The sequence below is a fragment of the Bos indicus genome, chromosome X, assembly GCF_029378745.1.
Source record: "Bos indicus isolate NIAB-ARS_2022 breed Sahiwal x Tharparkar chromosome X, NIAB-ARS_B.indTharparkar_mat_pri_1.0, whole genome shotgun sequence".
Taxonomy (NCBI): Eukaryota; Metazoa; Chordata; class Mammalia; order Artiodactyla; family Bovidae; genus Bos; species Bos indicus.
The window spans coordinates 136,659,190-136,681,724 of record NC_091789.1 but is presented as its reverse complement, the minus strand read 5'-3'; the positions used below and the strand labels follow the sequence as shown (position 1 = coordinate 136,681,724).

The 22,535-nt window shown below is 40.6% G+C and overlaps 1 protein-coding gene across 3 annotated transcripts; it reads right to left on the bottom strand.

Moving 5' to 3' along the window:
• Positions 1 to 319: 319 nt before the first annotated feature.
• On the bottom strand, positions 320 to 21,856 carry RBBP7 (RB binding protein 7, chromatin remodeling factor). 3 transcript variants are annotated; one of them, XM_070783872.1, is made up of 12 exons: positions 21,545 to 21,856; positions 20,596 to 20,740; positions 15,735 to 15,880; positions 12,038 to 12,211; positions 10,888 to 11,003; positions 6,785 to 6,945; positions 5,916 to 6,042; positions 5,720 to 5,797; positions 4,825 to 4,901; positions 3,261 to 3,318; positions 1,470 to 1,580; positions 320 to 761 (listed from the first exon to the last, which is right to left on the bottom strand). In XM_070783872.1, exons 1-12 carry the CDS (start codon positions 21,558 to 21,560, stop codon positions 693 to 695), a joined length of 1,278 nt encoding a protein of 425 aa, XP_070639973.1. In that variant the 5' UTR covers positions 21,561 to 21,856; the 3' UTR covers positions 320 to 692. The 3 variants fall into 3 exon arrangements, with proteins under 3 accessions (XP_070639973.1, XP_070639971.1, XP_070639972.1); XM_070783870.1 differs by lacking the exon at positions 21,545 to 21,856 and adding an exon at positions 21,012 to 21,174; XM_070783871.1 differs by lacking the exon at positions 21,545 to 21,856 and adding an exon at positions 21,012 to 21,174 and having other exon boundaries at positions 12,038 to 12,184.
• Positions 21,857 to 22,535: the final 679 nt, after the last annotated feature.

The following is a 22,535-nucleotide window of genomic DNA, read 5'->3' as shown; positions in this document are numbered from 1 at the left end:
GAGGGCCAAGCTGCAGGCTGGTTTGTTCCCCCTGCTGACCTGCCACATAAGCAAACAAGCTTGTATTTTTGTTTAAAGCCGCCCAAGGCCCAAATGGCATGTGGGTCAAATGACATGTAAGGGAGGTAGTTCTAGGTTCACCAATCAACCAAACACCTGACTTCTCCCCATGTTTGTATTAGGATGTGGTGTACCCTGGAAAGAAAATTCAGTACGTTCTCGGCGTGTAGTGTATACCCAGTAGCTGCCTCATAAAAAAGGGACATCCATCCATACGCATCCCCCCCCCAAACTGAGGGTCTAAAATAATAAAACAAAGTTTATTTTAAAACTTTATTTCTGCAAAGCCAAACAAGAAGTGTTGGAGGGAAAAAGTGTAAAAGTTATTCTTGCATATTTGGGAACAGCAAGCACTTAGAGAAAACAAGGACTTATAGTTAAATCAAAGGCAGTACCCTGCTTACTTGTATTTTAAAACAAAGCTGATAATCTTTCTTAAGCAACATTCTTCCCTAAAAGCTACAATATGATACAGTACGCAATAGCTCACTTGAAAGTGCTAGGATCAGAAGGTAAAGAACGCCATATGCCACCCACTTCAACTGCCTACTATACAATGCTGTTTTTGCGCTTGATAAGTCAAGCATTCGTGTAGCATTACATTCAAGAGAAACGTTTCTCGTACTTTGGGTTTAAGATCCTTGCCCCTCCAGTTCCGGTGTTGTGACATCTGACTCTTCATCATTGTAAATGTTTTCAGCCTGGAGATAATAACCAAATAAAATCAGAGGTAAAACTCCCTAAAAATTTTACAAGACTGTCTAAAAACAGCATTTTATAGTTCTATCCAGATTTTAGGTATCACTGGCCAGTGTGATTTAGTGTTGGAAATTAAATGTGGAAACACTTAAGAGTAAACTTCATAGTTTACTTTTTGTGTTTTACTCTCAGACTTTAATAAATTTAACGAGGAAAAGGCAGGCCAGTGTTCTCAAAAATTATTTGCCAGGGTATAATTTCACACATATATCTAGCTGACCATGCACTACTATTTAAGTTGTCCTAAAAAGGCATTTTCCTAAAACGTTTCAGGCATTTAGATGGAGCAATAGATAGCCCTGAAGCTTATGAAAGGGCTGGTAAACCATGTCTCAGAAATGTCAGGTGCGCATCACAGAACTCAGGATCTCAGTGTAAATACACTGCATGACAGCAGACACTGGACATGGAGCAATGATGCCAAGAGCCCAGGTGATGAAGAGTCATAACCATGAAAACTGGAGCTGGTGCTATGTCTACACGTGCACACTGAATTACAGACTTGATAAAATGCAGAAAGGTCTTAATACTTTCCTTCTATAAATAATTTCATGTAGTATGCACTGATATACTTTGAAATATTTCTATTATATCATTAGTAAAAATCTCTTCAAGATAGTCACTGAAGAAAAATAAACACTTTAGCTCACCATTTGCCATATCTGCATGATGTTATCCTCAGACACCGAGCAAATGACCCAAGGCTCATTTGGGTTCCAACTAAAATCTGATATCTTGGCAGTGTGTCCTCCATGAATAAACTGTTAATAAGAACAAAAAAGTGTTGGTTTCATATCTTATGTTAGAAGCTAGTTTTTACAGCATCAGTCTAGAAATGGGTTGCTGAACTGCAGTCTGGAGGGAGGGTGGTAATCTAGCCCTCCACCACTCTGCCCATTTCCAAACCCTCCAGAAAGGTGACAGTACAACAAATGCTTGGATAACCTTCACCTAGATGCCCCAAATACTGTTAACATACCACTGGCTGAGCCACCAAAAAGTTGCAGGTAGCATACCTTACCCCTAAATATTCATTCAGCCTACATCACCTGAAATGACATTTTCCTTCACGACCACAGTGCTGTTTCCATACCTAATACAATCAACACTCAAATTCTGCCTTATTAGCAGATATATAGTTAGGTTAAAATACTCAAGGTAATACACTTCCAGGATGTCATATACTCCTTCCTGAAACTGGAACACCTGGAGACTGCTGGTTCTTCTGTGGCCCCCTGAAGGATCCCCTTCTCCCCCTTAGTAAAGGAAAGGCATACCTCTCAGCCATCCTTCAATCTCTCCCAAGACACACTGCCCCAAGGCTGGGGGGAAAAAAATTTCCAGGACTCCACAAAGTCCCCATTAGGGCTAAACCGAGGTATTTGCTAAAAAATGTGGAAGGGAGCAATCTTACTTCCTGCACAGGGCCTTATATATCTTAGAATTAAGATTCAGAAGAAACAATTCTTGGGACTTCCTGGCAGTCCAGTGGTTAAGCCTCCTGGCTTCACTGCAGGGGCACAGGTTCGATCCCTGGTTGGGGAACTAATATCCCACATGCTGCACAGCAATGCCAAAAAATAAAATTTTTTTAAAAATTAAAAAAATTCTTATAAGGACAATCAATATGAATGTCCCTTGATTTCAGACTCTCAAGAAACAGAAAGCAAAATCCTAGTGAATTTTCTCAAGGACCACAAAATTGTTAGAGATGTTAAATACAAAGTTATACACTGTCCTCTCTCTGTGATAGATATATATATATAAAGTAAGAATCAGTTACAAGAGACCACATACTGTGTGATTTCCTCTCATATCAAATGTCTAATACAGGCAAATCTAGAGAGACAGAAAGTAGGTTAGTGGTAGCCAGGGGCTCACAAAAGAAGACTGAGAGGTGATGGTGAAAAGTACAGTTTCTTTCGGAGGTGACAAAAATGTTCTAAAATTGACTTGTGATGGTTGTACAACTCTATGAATATACTAAAAATCACTGAAGTGTTTAGATAGTGAACTGTATGATCTGTAAATTTTATCTCAATAGAACAGTTACAGGGACTTCACTGGCAGTCAAGTGGTTAAGACTCTGTGCTCCCAATGCAGGGGGCACAGGTTTCATCCCTGGTCGGGGAATGTCAAATACCCCCCCAAAACGAGAACAAACCAGTATTACCAAAGTTTAAAAAACTATTATTACCAAAGTAAAAATAGTTGGTAACAACACTTTAACTAAAAAAAGACTTAAAATTTATGAAGCCCTGCATCACAAAACAAGACTTTTCAGACTAAATCACAATAACCTCCAAGACCTCCAATTTGAAATCATCCTCAAGAGACAGAATCTGAACGTCCTGACTCCTTTTTCAAATACATGAAACAATGACAAATAGTCCAGTCTGCGTATGACACTTCATCTTGCATAAGAAAAAGTCAATATATACCAGGAGTTCTGGAGGCCCATCTTCTGCATCTTCTGCTGATTGTTCTTCTCCAATTTTGCTATTGAGAAAAAACATAATGCCTTCAGTATTCAAATTCTTCTAGCAACAAAGTTTGCAAAGCCAGCATCAGCCCAGAAATCCCATCCTAAAGCAATGTACTTCTGTACTGTTATCAGTTAGAGTTTTTGTATTAATTATTTGGTGGGAGGGCAGGGTGTTTACTTTCTGGAAATGGTAATAACAGCTGTTCATAAGTGAAGCTGCAGAATAGAAATTATTGTTAATAAAACATTAATTTAGAATTCATTCAATATCTTAACTGAGGTGTTTCCTGAATTAGGATTAGAAGGTGAAAAGTATATAAAATATTTACAGAAGAACTGATGCCTAATCCCTACACTTCACTCTTAAACCCTTTTTCATCCCAGGAGTGAAACACAACTACACACCAGTACTGCAGATCTGCTAAAGGTAGGACAACAAAACAACTTTAAATATGGAATGTATAAGCCAAGGGCAGGTTAAGTTTTAATTTTTTCTTATCTTAATTTCAATGAAAAAAACAAACAGAACCCCCCAGAACTTCAATTTGTAGAATATGCTAGCAGTTCCGACAGTGAAATCACTCAAGTTACACACCATTATCATCCTTGATACCTATTCCACAGGTGGACTTTGCTAGTTTGTTTTCAAGTAAAAAAGAATATTCTCAGATGTCTGTTTTAAAGATTCTCCACATTTTCAAGCATCTATCACGACTAGGGTTTCTTCCGTAAGAACATAGAACATTAGCAGACATTAGCAGTTTAGCAGTTTTACTGTTCCATACACTGAAAAGTGGGTATACTGTCTTTGTAATTAAGGCCGCCTTGTCTAAAAACTTAGTCCACTTCAAAGCAATACAGGTAGGAAAGCAGTTATTTTGGGAAATGTTATGATTTAGATTCCAGATAAGAACACCTCTACGGAGAGATACATAATACAGCAACATTATTAATGGCTCTAAAAGCTCAAAAAAAGCAGAGTCTGAAATTCTTAGAATAGCAACCCTGCAGTCAAGAACTTTAAAAACTGGGAGAAACTGTTTCCATAATGAAGCCCCAGAAGAACAAGAAGCTCTGATGGCATTGGCTGTGCTTATCCTGTTCTCATCCTCAGCAGTTACACAACCCACAGAAGAGCTCATACCTGTGGGGAAAAAACAACTGAAAAAGATTAGTCCTACAGATGGACATTGAACACAAACAGCTGATGTCTTTACCCCTTTCTATAGCTAGAGTTTTTTCAATACCGTTGTTTGGATGTTAAAATACACATGCACCCCTAACCCTGACTTCAGTCCTAATTACAAAGAAAATCAAAACTCACATTTGTATCAGTTTTTTTTCACATTCCATTTGCTGATTCACTTCTATTTTATGGAACACTCTTTAGGAAGGTACTGAAGATTAATTTTAGACTTATTAAACTGGGGTTAGCAAATTGCTCTTCTAGTCTATGAATTATTACATAATCTGCTATATTAGCATATTTATGCAACTTCTGTCACCAGATCCTGAGTTACCTTAAATCCCACACATTCAGGCGGCGATCAGTACCACTTGAAGCCAGAATGGTTTCGTTATGTGGAGACCAGTGGACCTAGCAATACATATTTGAAAATATAAAGAATCATCCATTACTGGGTTTGTGGCTATTGTTCTAATCCTAGATATTTTCCCATTTCATCTTCTGTACCCTTTGTTTGGCCTACAAGCCTTCTCTCTCTTTGTGCTGTCCCTTCAGGTGCTCTTAAATGCCACATCTCTTCAGCCTACCCCTGGGAAGGTCATACTCCTCAAGGGTAACTCTGCTAGGGCTCCCAATAAACTTAGCCCCCAAACCATCCCAGAAGCTTTTAACATTTCCAATGAAGTGTACCTTAGCCTATGCACAGCTCTATTTTAAACTATATACAAGATATTTCATTAAAAAAATAATTTACTTATTTTTGGCTGTACTGCTCAGCTTCTGAGATCTCAGTTCCATGACCAGGGATTGAACCCAGGCCACAGCAATGCCAGTGCTGAGTCCTAACCACTAGACTACCAGGAAACTACCTTCACTTTTTAAACTGATCCTATTTTGCAAATTGTTCCTTTACTTCTGAACTAACAATATATAGAAAACTCCAAGTTATTTCTCACTAGTTTACTTACACAGTAGGCAAGGAGCTTAAAAAAAAAACAAAACAAAACGGAATTCCCTGGTGGTCCAATGGTTAGCACTCTAGGCTTTCACTGCCAGGGTTCAATCCCTGGTTGGTGAACTAAGATCCCACAAGCCACATGGCATAGCCAAAAACAAAACAAAAAAACCCGATGTCCCAAGTCCACTATGTAAAAGAAAAAAATTTATAAACTTCCCTCTAGTGAAAAGTTACTAAAATCTGACAGAGACACCAGAAAACTGTCACGTACCTGGAAAATTTCATCTTTATGAGATTCAAAGGTATGGAGTTTCAATTTTAAATTACGCAGATCCCATAAAGCTACAGTCTGAAGAAAAATAAAATGAAAAGGAATTTGTTTCTGCACTTTACGTAAGAATTTTAAAATATTGTAGTAACAAAGACAACTAGGTTTGTAAACACCAAAAATGCAAAAACTTAGAAACCTTATCCGCAGAGCCAGTTGCAAGAATGAACTCGCTGTAGGGATTGAAGGACAGGCAATTGACCTCGGCAGTGTGCGCATCAACCAGGTGGCTCGGCTTGGAGGTGGTATTGGACCTGGTGTCCCATCTAAAACACAAAGGTACAAGGCACACAGCACAAGAGCAGGCCACTCAACCCTGCCCCGCCTCTCTCCCCGACACTTGTGCCCACATCAGCGCCACGCCATGCCACTGTTCTCTCGCTAACTTGCCTCTTCAGGGACACTAACCATGCAGAGTTGGCAACTTGGACTTCCAACCACTAGGTGATATGCTCTAAACCTGCGCAGAACAAACTAGGGCTATCTCTGCTTTCTTGTTCAGTATGTTCCTGTCTGGATTACCAACTATTTCAAGCATGCACAAAATACTAGAGACTACTGTTTGGTATGTATAACCTAGCCTAGTCAAATTCAGTATTTTGCTTTGTTTGCCTCAGATGCTAGTTTATGAGATAAAAAGCATTCCAGGTGCTTGAATGCAGCCCTGTAGCCATGCCTTGACGCACAATCACTCTCCTCCCTCAACTTCAATGCAAGTCACCCTGATCCCCGATTTTGATACATACCACTGCCCCAAGCATGTTTCTTCATGTGCACGTACCTGTTTTTTTCTTTTTCTAAATAAAAAGTTGTGTTCAATCATACAGCACAGTAACTTTTACGTAAAAAGGCCATACCTATTTATAGCTTATCATGTCAATTATACCTCACTAAAGCTGTTTCTTTTTCTTTTTTTGAAGCCCCAGACACAATTTAAAAGCCACCACAATCACTGATGGTCATTCAGGACACCCATATAACAAAACCCCACTCAATTTTCCACCTTACATCATAAGTTTCTGATCATCAGCAACAGATCCAAACAAGGACTCATGCAGCAGGTGCCAGGCCACATCCTCTACAACAGCCGAGTGGCCAGTAAAAATTGCTTTAGCATCCACAATTTTGCCTTCCTTTGGTCCTGCATTAATATCCCACAGACAGACGGTCTGAAGAAGGAACAAAACAAGAGTTAGTTTTGAGAGACTGAATTTAAATGCTAACACCTTATTTAAAACTCTTTTATTAAAAACAAAGCTACTTACTATATGAAAGTTATTTTAAAAAAAGTGAAGTTTCATAAACAGAAAAGTGTATGGGTGTAGCTTCCACAATCTGAGATGCAGAGGGGAAGGAAAATACAGTGTAATGGGGATGGGAGGATAGCATGGTGGCAGGCAAGAAACATCCTGGTTAGAGTTTCTACCTACATACATTCAATCAAGTATCTAAAATTCACCTAGATTACACAACACAGAGAGCCTGGGGTTCAATATCCACCAAACTGAAATGCATATCTTAAAACTTCATGCTGGGCTGGGAAACTGGAAATTAAAACTAAAACATGCCTCTTAAATAAAAGTGAAAGCTTTTGGACAACTGTCACTTCACAGCAGAAACCACTACATACATCAGCAAGTGCAACAGGTGAACAACCTAGAAACCCCTACAAGGCTACTGAAGAGACCACAGGGCCTGCCCAGACCTCAAAGGTTACAGATCCGCAGGCTTTGAGAGTCTGAGTCTTTTTTTAACATCTCGCCATAAAAATAGCTGAGAAAAGTCTGAAGTTTCTATGAAAAAATATTGCAAACTATAGGGCAGTGATTGTCACCTCAATGGAGTATGAGGTAATTCCATTAAGGTATATTCAAATTAATTTCACTGACACTAGTATCAGCTTCCTCTCTTCATCAATCATTTTATTATCTGAAAGGGTTTCTGTTACACAATACATGTGGCCCTTAGTCTCTGTTGATACTTACACACTTGGACGCAATTTACATGCACGGAAAAGGTGGAATATTGCCATTACCTGCTCCTCACCTCAGAAAGATCCTGGGAAAATTACCAAGATGCCTCGCATATGTGGAGCCCTTAGGAAACGTCAGCTATTAATTATGACTAGCAACTCCCAGCCTGTTGTCCTCAGAAAGTACTAGTAATTAAGTTCTTGAGTATAGCCCGTCCTCCCTGTGTGGGAGACTATCCTATGTCCACTCTGAGGGAAACAGAAGAAGGCTTTCTTTCAGAGAATCTGTTCTGATGATGGGTTAGAGGGGCACGGGAGTGTTACATCCACTTTCCATGGATGGCAAGAGTGATATCCTCACTGGCCTAATTTGGGTCAACAACCTGGCCTCTCCTCTTTTCCAGGCCATTTTCTCGCCACCACAGTGATTCTGTGAGCTACCCTACCCAATGCCCTTCCAATTAATTCCTTTTCTGTTTAAATCAGTCAGCACCCTCTTTGCAGCCACCAAGGAAAATACAGGGTTGGCCAAAAAGTTCATTCAGGTTTTTTCATTATATGGTGTGGAAAAACCTGAACAAACTTTTTGCCCAACCCAGTATTTATGGAAGTTCTTCAGAAAAGTAAAAATAGAACTACCACATGATACAATCCCATTTTGACATTTATACAAAGAAAACACAAACACTAATTTGAAAAGATATATGCACCATGTTCATGGTGGCATTCTTTACAGTAGCCATGACATGGAAACAACCTAAGTGTCCATCAGTGCATGAATGGATGAAGATGTGCTATATGTGTGCAATGGAACACTACTCAGCCATAAAAAGAGGAAATCTTGTCATCTATGACAGCATGAACTTTGAGGGCATCATGCGAAGTGAAATAAGTTAGGGAAAGACAAATACCATATGATCTCGCTTATATATGGAAACTTAAAAACAACAGGAACAAAAAAACAAGCTCATAGATACAAAGAACAGACTGGTGGTTGCCAGGAATAGAGGGCGGAAGAAACAGGTAAAGAGGGTATACATTTACTGTTAAAAAATAAACTAGATGTTTTTTAAAGATCACTCAGAACATCCACCTGAAGATTATCTTTAAAAATAAAAACTAAGTCATGAAAATTTTAAATTTACAAAAAAAAAGAAAAAGGAAAAAAAAACCCCAGGCACCCAAAGTTGGTTTTTGTTGCCTATAACTAAACAATTTTGACTGGGCCAATTACCTACTTCAGTGTTTCAAAAAGCTTAATAGAAATTGCCATTAACAGACATATACATGAGAATATACTAACAAGAAGGCAAGGGAACCTATTTTCACGTGGCTGACATAAAATGCAAACTGTGGCCAAGTTACATGAGCTTTCAAAAGCTCCAGAAGTCTACTTTTGGCTTGTGCTTGGAATCATACCAAATACTATGCTTGCAGTATGGGAACCATGAAAGAAAATATGGGGCAAGAATGCTACAAACATTGGTCTGTAATAAATTAACATGATCACTTTGCATCTGTGTGGTACTTTTTCATTATTAAATCACTTTAAAGGATGCCAAGGCAACTCCATAGGGAAAGATTAGCTGGAAAACCTGGATATCCACACACAGAAAATGAAGCTGGACCCCTACCTCACACCATATCAACATGGACCAAAGATCTAAATATAAGAGCTAAAACTGTGGAATTCTTAGAAAAAACATAGGTGTAAATCTTTGTGATGCTGAATTATGTAATGGCTTCTTAGATATGATATCAAAAGCCAAAATGGTGAAAAATACATAAACTGAACTTTTGTTTCAGAGGAAATCATCAAAAAAGTGAAAAGACAACCTAAAGAATGGAGAAAAAATTTTTAAATCACATATCTGATAAAGGATTCATATCTAGAATATATTTTAAAACAAACTCTTAAAATTCAACCATAAAAAAATTTAAAAATGGACAAAGGATTTCAATACAAGTTTTTCCAAAATGATACAGAAATGGCCACAAGCACATGAAAAGATGCTCAACATCATTAGTACATGTAAGTCAAAATCACAATGAAATACCACTTTAAACCCACTGCTGCTAAGTCACTTCAGTCGTGTCTGACTCTGTGTGACCCCATAGACGGCAGTCCACCAGGCTCCCCCGTCCCTGGGATTCTCCAGTCAAGAACAGAATGGTTATAATAATGACAGACCATAACAACTGTTGGTGAGGACATGGAGAAACTGGAACACTGGTACATTGGTGGTAGGGATGTGAAGTAGTACAGCTGCTTTGGAAAACAGTTTAGTAGTTCTTTTAATAGCTAAACTTAAAGTTACCATATGACCCAGTAATTACACTCCTAAGTGACTACCCAAGAGAAATGAAAACATTTATCTACACAAAAACCTGTACAAAAATGTTCACAGTAGCAATACTCAAAGTAGCCCGAACTGGAAACAACCCAATGTCTACCAATTGATAAATGAATTGTGGTATATCTATATAATGGAGTAATGTTCAGCCATAAAGAAATCAAGTATTGACATATGCTCACACGGATGAACCCTGAAAACATCATGCTAAGTAAAAGCAGTCAGACAGAAAAAGTTGCATACTAAATAATTCCATTGATATGAAATATCAAGAAAAAACAAATCTACAGAGATAGAAAGTAAACTAGTGGTTGCCGGGAGAAGGAAGGAGTGAGTAGACTGCTTAATGAATATGGAGTTAGTTTTTGTGACATCTAATGAAAATGGTTTTTAATTAGTGCTGATGGTTTCACAACTTTGTGAATAAAGTAAAACTCAGAGAATTGTATACTTAAAAAAACTGGAAAAAAAAAAACTAAACTAAAATGTATTAATCAGGCCTTACAAATGCTTTAAAGAGTCTCCATTAAAGAGGTGGTCTCCTCTTTCAAGAGGTCCACTTTTAAATGGAACACCTTTTGCCCACTTTCCCTCCATTCTATGGCTGCTTCAAAAGAGATTTGTGGAATTCTAAGACTCCAAAAGGGCAGTGTGATAACCAATGTTCTAAAACCTGTGGAAATGTTATCAGAACAATCAGTATTATCTTAGAAAACCTTTCATCTATTAGTCTCCTTCAGTCTTTAACTCTTAGTACATGAGATTAGGAAGAACAGGTTTCTCACATGGTCATCAGATGCACTTAGGAGATGTCCACTCAAATTGGAATTCCAAGAAAGGCCATAGCCTTCCTTTTGGTGGCCTCTTAGCCTAAGGTCAGGATTACACTCTCCACTTGGGTCTAAAGAAAAAAGAAAGAAAAAGAAATAACATTGATTACTAAGTGATTATCTGTTTATGAGAACTGCTAAGAGCAAATTCTCACTTCTGAGTAAGTCTTAACATTTATTATAATGCCTACAAAAGCACTGCACACAAACAAGGATTTGGTCTGACCCACAGCCACCCTGAAAAGCTGTTCTCTGTGCTACATTTCAAATACTCTATGTAAACCAATAAAATGACTGGTTCCTTTGCAAAACCTAGTACTACATTCTAACACAAAACACTGAAAACTGTACCAGCCCACAAATTTACATGGTGACAATCCAAGTCAATTTTTAAAACAATTTTTTGAAGAAAGCAGCAGGTCTGGATGTTCAGTCCTTGCATGTCTCCAGAGTAGCCTACAACCATGACTGACCTCGTAACCCCTGGGAATGTGACCCTCACAAAATTCTTCATGTCACTGTCTGATGTAGCTGTTTACGCCCAGAGCAGTGCGGCATGCTGTGGCAGCTTGTTGAGACTTGAAGGATTGTTGAGCAAGATTCATGAAGCATCTGACTTCACTGCTGGGGTCCGGAGTTTCCCTTACCATGGCTGGTCACAGAGCAGGATATATCTATGTGACCAGACTGCCATAAAAACCCCAGACACTGAGACTCAAATGGGCTTCCCTCGACAGAGACATTTCTACCCCGTGGTGTGTGGCCCCAGTGGAAAAGGACTCACAAGACTAAGCCTGACCTCTCTGGACTCTGTTTGATGTGTATCTTTCTCCTCTTGTTTTTGCTCTGTATCCTTTGTAATAACAAACCTTAGCCAGTTTTTTCCTCCTTTTTTGTTCTATGTCCTTTGCTGTAATACATCTTAGCCAGGAATATAACCTGGTGTGAGGTCCTGCATTAAATCACTGAATTTGAGCATGGTTTTTGGATCCCTGAAACCATTTCTAAACCTCTAAAAGTTGGAGTATACTAGTCTGTATGACATCAAAGCAATTATTTCGAATCAAGAAGGATCAAGCAGTGGTCTGACTTTATTAATGCATACCTGGTTTAGCAGGGTGCTTCGTATAGTCAAAAACCAGCACATCAGAAGATGGTGTTTTTGTAGCAATGATGTGAGGATTCTGCGGCATGTAACGAGCACGGTTTACTTCTCCTTCATGGTTAATTTTAATTTCACATTCAATTTTTCCTGTTACAGAACCAAAGCCACCAAATTCTAATGTGAGAAGAAAGAAATAAACACATATACTTACGATTAAAATTCATAAGTCACTTAATCAACCTGAGATTTTAATCTGACGGAATATAACACAAATTGCTAAGAGCAAGAGTGAGACCAAGCAAGCACAGAAAAATATAGATTCATTTCCCCTTAGAATTAATTTATTCAAGTCCATCTGAATTGGAAAATACTGATACCTATTCTTGCAAGTTAATTCAGTTCCATTTTGGACTTAAAACAATTAAAAATCGGCTTCTTTCAGTTGTGAAAATGATGTAAAATAACCATGCAATTAACACACCTCAGCCTTTTAGTTCAAACACAACTCATTTGGAAGTGCTGAAATTAGAATCGTATTTTAGGTTTCTTTAAGATAGGTTCATCCTCAGGAGCATGAACACTCCTTGAGTCTAAAGTCAAAAACACCCTCATATCAGAAACCCATGCTGACTAACCTCCACCCAACACCAAGACACAGACACGCACAAGTCAGTTCAACCAGAATCCTTGAACACATCTGCTCAATCCAGTTGAGCACATTGGTTCAACTGCTGGTGGAGTGCCAAAGCTAAAATGAGTGGGCTAACCTTTCTATCTGGTGTGGGAATATGACTGTATGTTAAATACTTAATAAAAAGACCTCGGAAAAGTGACAAAGCCACACAAAAAAGTATGATAACTTCGGAGAGGCAGTAAGATGATAGCAGAAAGAATATAAGTAGAGAACATCTAAGCAAATAGCAAACAAGAATATTTTCTTTCCTATGCTCATAGATAAAAACGAATTAGTTGCTGACACATTAAAAGCTTGGAGGCTTGACATTATAACTGTTATTTCTTCCTGACCTGTCACTTCTTCTTTGCACATTGCTTTTTCGCTCACTCTGTATCTCAGGTCAAGTAACACTAACTCAAATGTTTAACGGAGCCAGGGAGGTAACAAGTAAAATAGACTAGCTGGGGCCTGGTGAAATCACACTGAAATCCATAAGCCTTTTCTCAGTTTCAGCCACATTTTTCTATGTGGGAATGCATAATCAACACTGACTCCCAAGGCTTAATTAGCCATTCTTGGGAATTCTCTGGCAGTCCAGTGGTTAGCAGTTGGTGCTTTCACTGGGGGAGCCCAGGTTGGATCCATGGTTGGGGAACTAAGGTCCTACAAGTCACTCAGGCAAATTAAAAAAAAAAAAAAAGAAATTAGCCCTTCTTCCTCTCTATGACAAACACCATTGCTTATTATTTCTGGGGCTGAAAATCATATCCCATTTCACACAACTCCTCTCACACAACCATATGCAATCACCCATTTCCCTCTGTGCACTTTCCCTTCCCATCGTGTCAATGAAAGAAAATGCCTCGGTCTTTCTAAGAACACCCCTCCTGATCCACCACTTGCTACCTCTTGAGACCCTGCTCCAAAGCTGTCGCTTTTTCTGTATTTTCAACCTCCCACCACCGTGGGACACTCTCTCTCTCACTCTTCTGCTACAAAGATTCTTAGGCTTCCCAATTCCTTTAGTGAAAACAAACGCAACAGGTTTCCTTTAATAAAAACTGGGCTTTCAGGTAAGATTTACTGTGTACACAGAGCTTTCTTAAAACTCAAAAGGAAAAGTCTGAAAAAACCACTATCTTAATAATAATAGTATCCATTAAAAATACTGTAACTAAAAAAAACAAAACCATAACTAAAATTTTAAAAAGCTTGATGTCAACTAAGTATTGCAGTCACTTGTTAGAATATAATTCACTGGACAAGTGACTAATAACTAAATATCTCCATATTATTATGCAGAGACTAATTCTTAAGCTGAAAGCCCAATTAACTACATACTTTAGGCTTTCCTTGTGGCTCAGTTGGTAAAGAATCCTCCTGCAATGAGGGAGACGAGGGTTTGATCCCTGGGTTGGGAAGATCCCCTGGAGAAGGGAAAGGCTACCCACTCCAGTATTCTGGTCTGGAAAATTCCATGGACTATATAGTCCATGTGGTTGCAAAGAGTCAGACACGACTGAGCGACTTTCACTCACTTAGGACTAAAAGCCATTAAAAATTTTCTGATTACAACAATATTTACAGAAATAATGCATAAGGCTGTAGGGTAATGGACTATGAATTGTGAAAATGGTAAACTGAGTAAATCATTTTGGAAAACTTTTATATTATTTTAGGTTGAGAATGAATACACCACACAACTCAGCAATTCCATTCCACTAAATAAATTCTCCCACAAGTACGAGAAGACTTGGCAAGGATATTCACTGAAGCACTGCTCCAAGAACAAAATACCCACAGAGATATAACGCAACTGCCCCTTGACAGAATAAATGGGGGTTTAAGTATAATGGAATACTACACAGCAGTAAAAAGAATGAGCTAGACATATTTACATGGTACACACACACACAGAACTGAATGAAAAAAGCAAACTGTACAGCATTGTGTGTGAATAATCAAAATAGTTGAAAATGGCACACTAATTTCAGGACAGTGATGAATTCTGGAAAGGAAAGCAGAAAGGAATGGAGCAGGGTTGGCAAGATTTTAGCTATAAAGCAGTATTTTATTTTTTAAAAAGTACTGGACAATGTTAAGATCTATTCAACCACGTGGGGTTGTGGGGAAGCACTAATCCAGCAGGTCTGCTTGCTTAGTCCTCGCCACTCTGATGGAAACTGGGACCATGACTGACCCCTGATCAACTCCTGGGAACATGGACCTCAGAATGTTCTCTATGTCACTGATGGGTTGATTTTGTGGTGTATACCTGAAGCAATGGACCATGCTGTACCAGTTTGTCAGGGTGGCTTTGTACAAATATCAAGATTGATGATACATACCTGAGTTCATTACTGGGGTCTCAAGATTCAGTTGCCACGGCTGCCAGTATAATTTGCCTACACAACCAACCCCCAAGACAGACAGAGACTCTGACCCTCAAATGGGTTCCCCTGAGCAGAGATAGCCCACATGTCTCCCTGTTATTTGTTGCCAGAAACCAAGTACATCCTGTGTGGCCCTGGATGAGATTTGTGCTGGACTCCCTAGACTCCCTGATGTATATCTTTTCCCTGCTGCTTTTGTTCATTTCTCATTGTAACAAACTTTAGCCTTGAGTATAATTTGCTGAGTCTTTTGAGTCCTCCTAGCAAAATCATCAACTTGGGTGGTTGTGGGAATACCAAACAGGGGAATTATGTTTGGTTTGGGGGAAGGGAGTCAACAACTTTCATAAAAAAGCTATTAACCATTTGGTGTAAATGCCTGACTTTTTTTTCTATGCACACACCAACACATATTCTTACTATTACCAAAACTGTTATAATCATACATATCAGTTACTCAATTTATCTTGGACATCTTTCCGTACCAGTGCATAGAGATTTATCTCATCGTGTGAAGGTAAAATTTCAGAGTGGAGGTTCAACTACCCAAAAGATATTGGTATAAAGTTAATATATAATTAGAGGCTTACTCCTCAGACACCAATGCTGGAATATATGGATTACTTACCACCCTTTTCACTGTCACAGTGGGAAGCATCAAACTGTGCATCATCATTCGGAATATGGACTCGAGCAACCACGAGATGATTCTGCTCATCAGATGTGTGAGTCCCCAGCACTAGCCAATGAAGGGCATAATCCTTTCCTTCCGGTCTGTTTAGGAAAGAAAATAAGTCATACTAATCTTATAAGGGGCTTCCCTGGTGGCTCACATGGTAAAGAATCTGCCTGCAAAGCAGGAGACCCAGATTTGATCCCAGGGTCAAGACCCCCTGGAAAGGGAATGGCTACCCTCTCCAGTATTCTTGCCTGGAGAATTCCATGGACAGAGGAGCCTGGCTACAGTCCAAGGGGTCACAGAGTCACAAAGAGTCAGACATGACTGAGCGACTAAAACTTCGACCCCCCCCACCACAATCCTATAAGAAATCAGTTGCTAACAAATTGTCTATCACCAACTCCTGTATTCATAAATCATGACTTCTCACCTTAAAAAAAAAAAACCTTCAATTTTAATACACTAGGTATTTCTGGTTTCCCAGTAACAGGTAAAAAGGCAGAATGGACAAAATAAAGTGCTGAGTCAAGAAAAACTGGGTTTAAGCCCTGGCTCAAACTAAAATTAGTTATATGTGATTCCTTAAATGACAACTTCCCCGTGGGTCTCAATTTCTTCACCTAAAAAACAGGTTATGGGTAAAAATGACATGATGTGAAAACCCCTTATTTATATTTATGGTGCTTAATGTTTATAAAACAGGCACTCCCATTTTTACAGGGGAAGGCAGGGGAAGGGTCTTCTCTGTTACCCTATTCTATGGTAACTCCTTGTGGCTAAAGAAACCACTGATGCCTCTTGGCACTTAATCCAAGTGATGACTTTGCATCTGTATCTATTAACAATGCATTCCCATTTGTATTATTCACAACAACTTTCACCTGTGTCCCATGGTTCCACATCAGTAAGGCAGGCTGAGAAGGACGGCTCTGAGCCCCAACATAAAAAAAAAACAAAAAATACTAGACGATCTGTTTCTAAATTCCAGCTGTACAAAGGATTCATTGGTTTAAAATAAAGGTTTGTGAATTACTTCCAGGCATATAATTTAGTAATAACTAAAAAATACAAGAATAAATTTTACCAAGATTGGGCTTAGGGTATGAAAGAGCAGTAAATACACAAAAACTCCAAGAACAGAATAAGGCAGCCATGGCTAAGCAATAGGAGTTCATTTGAAAAAGGACATTGGGACTTCCCTAGTGGTCAAATGGCTAAGACTGCACACTCTCAATGCAAGAGGGCCAAATTCCACCCCTGGTCAGGGAATCAGATCCCACATGCCACAACTAAAGATCCCACAGACTGCAATGAAGATCAAAGATCCTGCAAGATCTGGCACAGTCAAATAAATAATAAATAAGTAAAATATTTTAAAAAATAAGAAAAGTGAATCTTCTATTTAAAAAATTAAGACATGGGTCTGAGTTGATGTGTGTTCAGTGGCCAAGAATATGATGTGGTTATCAAAAAATGTAATTACTTTCATCTTACATGAATTTATATAGGGTAGGAAGAGGCAATATACATGGGCATTCATCTATTAATTTGTAACTGGAAAAACCACACTTAGAAAATTAGGCTCTAGGCAATGCACTTTAGAAGGATTTAGGCAAAAATGAAAGTTTTACATGGAATAGTGGCTTGAAGTGAAAGGGAACTTAAACATATCTCATGAGAACCATTTGAAAAGAAATAGGAATACTTGAGAGAAAGGAGGCACCACAAAGCAATATTAGGGCTGACATAAAAGGAAGAAAAGTGACTTGTTTTTTTATGGCGTTAAGTAGAAAATTCTAAGACCTACAGGTAAAGTTACGGTCAAACACGTCAGTTCATCATATGACCTTTTTAAGGAGTAGAATTACAACATGGACTAGAGGGTCTGAAAAGCTCCTTTTGACACCAAAATTCAGTTATTCCAGTTTCCTCTGACTCCATCATCGTATAAGGATTTTTCTTTTTATTACAAATTCTTTCATCTCCATCATCGAAAAACAAGCCTACTTTTCTGAGCCCATCAATATCTCACTGCTTTCTTCGAATACTGGATGTACCTAAGGCTGCAGAAGCACTCATTATAAAAGACCTTGTCCATTTTCAGTGCCAGAATTCTTTGACCACTTAAGACTCCACTGCTGAGAAATTCACCTGACAATCACAGATTATCATCACAAGGTTATTCTTGGTAGTAATGCCTGAAATAGCCAAAGACTGAAAACAAATATCCATCAATAAGGAACTGGTGACATAAGTTACAGTGGTATATCCATAAAGGAATTCTACCGAGCCCTTAAAACAAAAGAGCATATATCTAAGCATGCGTATAGGAAAAAAGTCTCCAATATAAACTCCTACTTTAAAAAATCAAGTGAACAGAGACTTCCCTGGTGGTTCAGTGGTTAGAAAACTCCAAGCTTCCACTGCAGGGGTCACAGGTTCGATCTCTGGTTGGGGAACTAAGATCCAAAGTCAAGTCAACAACTTCCTAACAGAAAAAGAGGACGGAGGGACATAGCATGTACTTCTTCATGCTGGCAGGATGGATAAGAAATCACAAATGACTGTTTCTGCTCTGGGTAAGGCAACCAGGAGAACAGAGGATGTGGAAGGGGAACTTAGTCTTCACTCTATGCAGCTTTGTATCATCTGAATTTGAATGCATACATAGATTTTTAGGTAGAGCCTAAGTCTCAATATGTTTAAGAAATTATTCAATAAGACATATGAAGTAATGATCTACTGGTTTTGAAAAATAGTTTCTTAGAGATACCTAAAAAAAATTTAAAGAGCCAAATCAATTATTTGGATGATCACCTAACTGAATTTAAGGGCAACAGCTCAGAAAGTGCAAGTAATCATTTGGAAGCATGTTGCATGTATACAGAAGACCAGCCAGATGAGGTTGAGTAGGGCCTACCTCTCAAAGAACCAGGCTGTAAGAGTATCCAACATTTCTACTGTCCTACATAGTGACAAAACACAATCACAGTGCCTTCATAGTCCAAACAGAAACCTGCAAAGCACCACTCAGCCGTCTTCCACACACAAGAATGCAGGCTGGCTGGCATTTTCTTGCACTCCCAGAGCCACTGCCCATCCCACAACCAGATCCCACTTCTTTGTATGCAAAGAACCCCATGGAATATATAAAGTATTTTCTGTTAAGTTCCTAAGTGTTAATATAAAAGTAGTATCTGGGCTGAGAACACACAGATCTATTCTCTTTAAAATCTTTTACACAAAAAACATAATAGGTAATGTGAAATCTTTAAAAAGATTTCAGTAAGCAGCTTTCATTGAAATACAAATGGAAACAGAGCTATTCCACCCTAACAACTTATTTCTGAATAGGAAAAGGTGGGAGAATTACCATCAGTCACCTCTTACTGTGTACTCATTCTGTGCCAGCATTTTAACATGTGTGATCTTATTTATTTCCTTAGATGTAGGCTGTGAGAACTCTCAGCATCTCCATTTACAGACCAGACTATTTCAGGATAGAGACTGATCAATTTGTCCTAATTCACAAAGCTAAGAAGCAAGGGGCAGGATTCAAATTCAGATCTCTAACCTTAAAGCCTGGGCTCTTTTCTACTGTCAAAGATCAAAAAGATTCAAGAAAATGTAAATTAAGTTGTTTAAGTTTTAAATCTGCTTAATAGGAAGACACAGTCAAATGCCCATGCTGCACTACATCAGAACCTCAATACCCTTAAGCATTTGATGGTCAAAGCTGTAAATGTCAATGCTTAGAAGTCTCCATTATTTAGTTCTTGGCTCCTCTTCCCACATTTGTATATTTACATTGAGATTTTTGAAAAGTCCATTGAAGTCCCTAACCATCTAGAAGTCAATGTTCACATATGGAAAATCTAGCCATTATATGAGTTTTATACGAAAGTAATTTACTCTTATTTTTAAAAGTTGTTGCAAAACTTCTTTAGAGTTTAATAAATCCTCATTAAATAACATACACACAACAATCAAATTTAATACGTTTTTAAAGTACATGGCCAGGTTCTTACTAGTAAAAGTGCAAGTGTATGAGAACCATAACCTAGTGCAGAGATTGCCTCAACTCTGGGGCCACCTGGTTTGCATTCCAAAGCCCGCTCCACCACTTAACAGCTGTGTGATCTGGGGCATGTTACTTAACATCTCAGCCCATTTCCACATCGATTAAAAAGAAGAGAATAATAAAAAATAATTATTGTACTGTTCTATTAAACCAAATAGGACATAAAACTCTTTAGATGTGCTCAGCAAATGTCAGCAATTATTACCAGAGAAATTTTACAAAGAGGTGAAGACCAACAACAACCTCAAAATGTATCCCATACTACACCACCTTTTCGTTGGTGAACTGCTGCGAAATTATTTTCTCCTTTGCCAATTAAAACGTATTCGTCTTGTGGGCTGGTTACAAGGAGGTATTCATTTTGCAAAAATTCATCAAGTCATACACTTATGATTCGTGCACTTTTCCCACGGAGTTTTAAAGAAATCCATTAGTCTGGGGTCCAAAGAAAACTCAGCGTCTATATTTAAGTTCAAGAAATGTCAAATATATCTGGTGCATCCTACAAATATCCTTAATCTCAGAACAGATTCTCTGTCCCCTTTTAATTCCACATTTCTACGTCAGAAACCACCCTATAAATCAGTTTTGAAAATAAAAATCACCTGCCACATCACCCAAAGGCTTACTCGATTACTTGCTTATGTTCTATGTATAAAACGCGAAAAACTAGGAGATTCGGGTTAACAGCAAAATTTATGCAAAATAAGAGTTGACAAAAACCCTTACTTAGTCACTTCAGGAAGCCACTGAACGGTAAGACTCGGCCACTGAAGAGCATGGGTCATAACCAGGTCATACAGAAACGGTGTATTCTTCTTCCAGATTTTATATTCTTCATTGATGACACGCTCCTCCACAGTATCTTCAAACACTGAAATTTGGACAAAGCCCACACGATTAAGTGTCTAAAAGGGATCGAAATCTATACTGGAGGTCACCTCGAGACGGCCACACCTAATCTCCTCTTTCTCTTAACCACCAAATTGGACACGAACAACTCACTGGTCTTCCAGAACACGAGAATATTAACACCAGGAAGCTTATTTTTTTGCAGTTTGAAATCAATACCGCCTGCGTATACAATATTGGGCAATTAATTACATAGACATCGCAATTGTTTTGCCGGTTACAGCTGTTCGCACCTGTTCCAAGATGACGACCCGTATGTAAAGGGGCTCCCCGACCCACCCGGCGAGACGAATCCACGTGTAGCAGAAACGCATCGGCCCGCTCCCCCCATCCCCCACCAGAAGAGGCCTCAGCTCCCACGAAACCCGAGCCGGCAGCCATAAGTCGGCGGGTTCCAGAATCCCCCGGACAAGGGCCGCGACCCCGAGGCGGTCGACGCGCGCGCGTGGAAGGTGGTGCCGTGCCCGCTTTCCGGCGACGGAGGCCGCCTCCGCCCGGGTGCAGAGCAAGCGCCGCCGCCAGAGCGGGGTGACGGCGGGGGGTAGCGGGAAGGGGGCCCAACTGCGGCCCCGCGCCTGGCTCCGGAAGTGCTCGGAACCCTTCGCGCCGCGGCCCGGTCCCGCGTAGGCCCCTCGAGGCGCGCGCCCTGCCTCGCGCCCGGCCCCGCCCCCTGCTCCTCACGCCAATTCGCGCCTTTCGCCGGCGCGTGCCGCGGCCTCGCACGCTCACCGCCCCCCGCCGCGCGCCGCCCCGCGGGGCCTCTTACTCTCTTTACTCGCCATCTTGCGTCGGGTCGTTCGCCCCTCGCCGCCGCCTCGGACTCCCCCTGCTAGCCAAGAGCAGCCCAACCACAAGCGCTCCTGCCTTTCCCAGGCGCGTCACACACTTCTAGCTCTCGAAGCCTGAGCTCCGTTTTACAGCCTGGGAGCTCCCCAGACGCTGCGTCCTTCTCTGATGCCTCCTCCCCGCTTGCGGGTACCGAGGTCTGAGGCGCTCTTCTCTCTCTCTCCAAACTTGGAACGAGACTTTTCAACCCGCGCCTCCCAGCCCGCCCAGGCAGCTGAGCGCAGGCGCATCCGCCCTGGGAAAAGTGAGAGGCGGTGGCTTGGGCGGGCCTCGGAGCCAACGGCTTCGTCTTTTTGACCAATGACTGGCGGCAGACAGGTTTAACGCGGCGTTCGGAGGCGGGCTTTTGGGGGTGGGCGGGGCGTTCCGCGGCAGGAAGTTGGCGAGGCGCAGGCGCGAGGGCTCGCCTGGCGCTCCCAGGGCAGGCCGCGGGGGCGGATGGGGGCGCGAGGGGGTGGGGCGAAAGGAGGCGCGGCGTGCAAGCTGCGTGGGGGCTGCGAGCCCCGGGGCGGCGAGCCCTGGGGCCGCGGGACGTGGCTGCTTGCTGCGGCTTTGGCGGTGGGGGTGGGGGGCTGGGGGGCTGGGAGGCTGCTGCCGCTTAGCCAAGCAAAATCTCAGCGCTAGAGAGGAAAATGGTTTCTAGTCTCGAGAGACTACTGTGCCCTCAAAGTCTCCCTGACAGCCACGGACATGCATAAGTCTGTGCACTCTGAAAGTTCTCCCTCCAGCCGACTGGCCTTTTCTGGGGCCTGGTCGAGCCGAAGTGGGATTGTCGGAGGCAAAGGGGGGCCTTTAGCAGAGGCCGCGGGCGTTTTCCGACTCTTCAAGCCGCTGGGCCTGCCTTGTAGGCTAAACCTGCGGCCTGTTCAAGCACAGGCCGCCAGCGCCCGGAGGCTGATTTGAGTTACGTC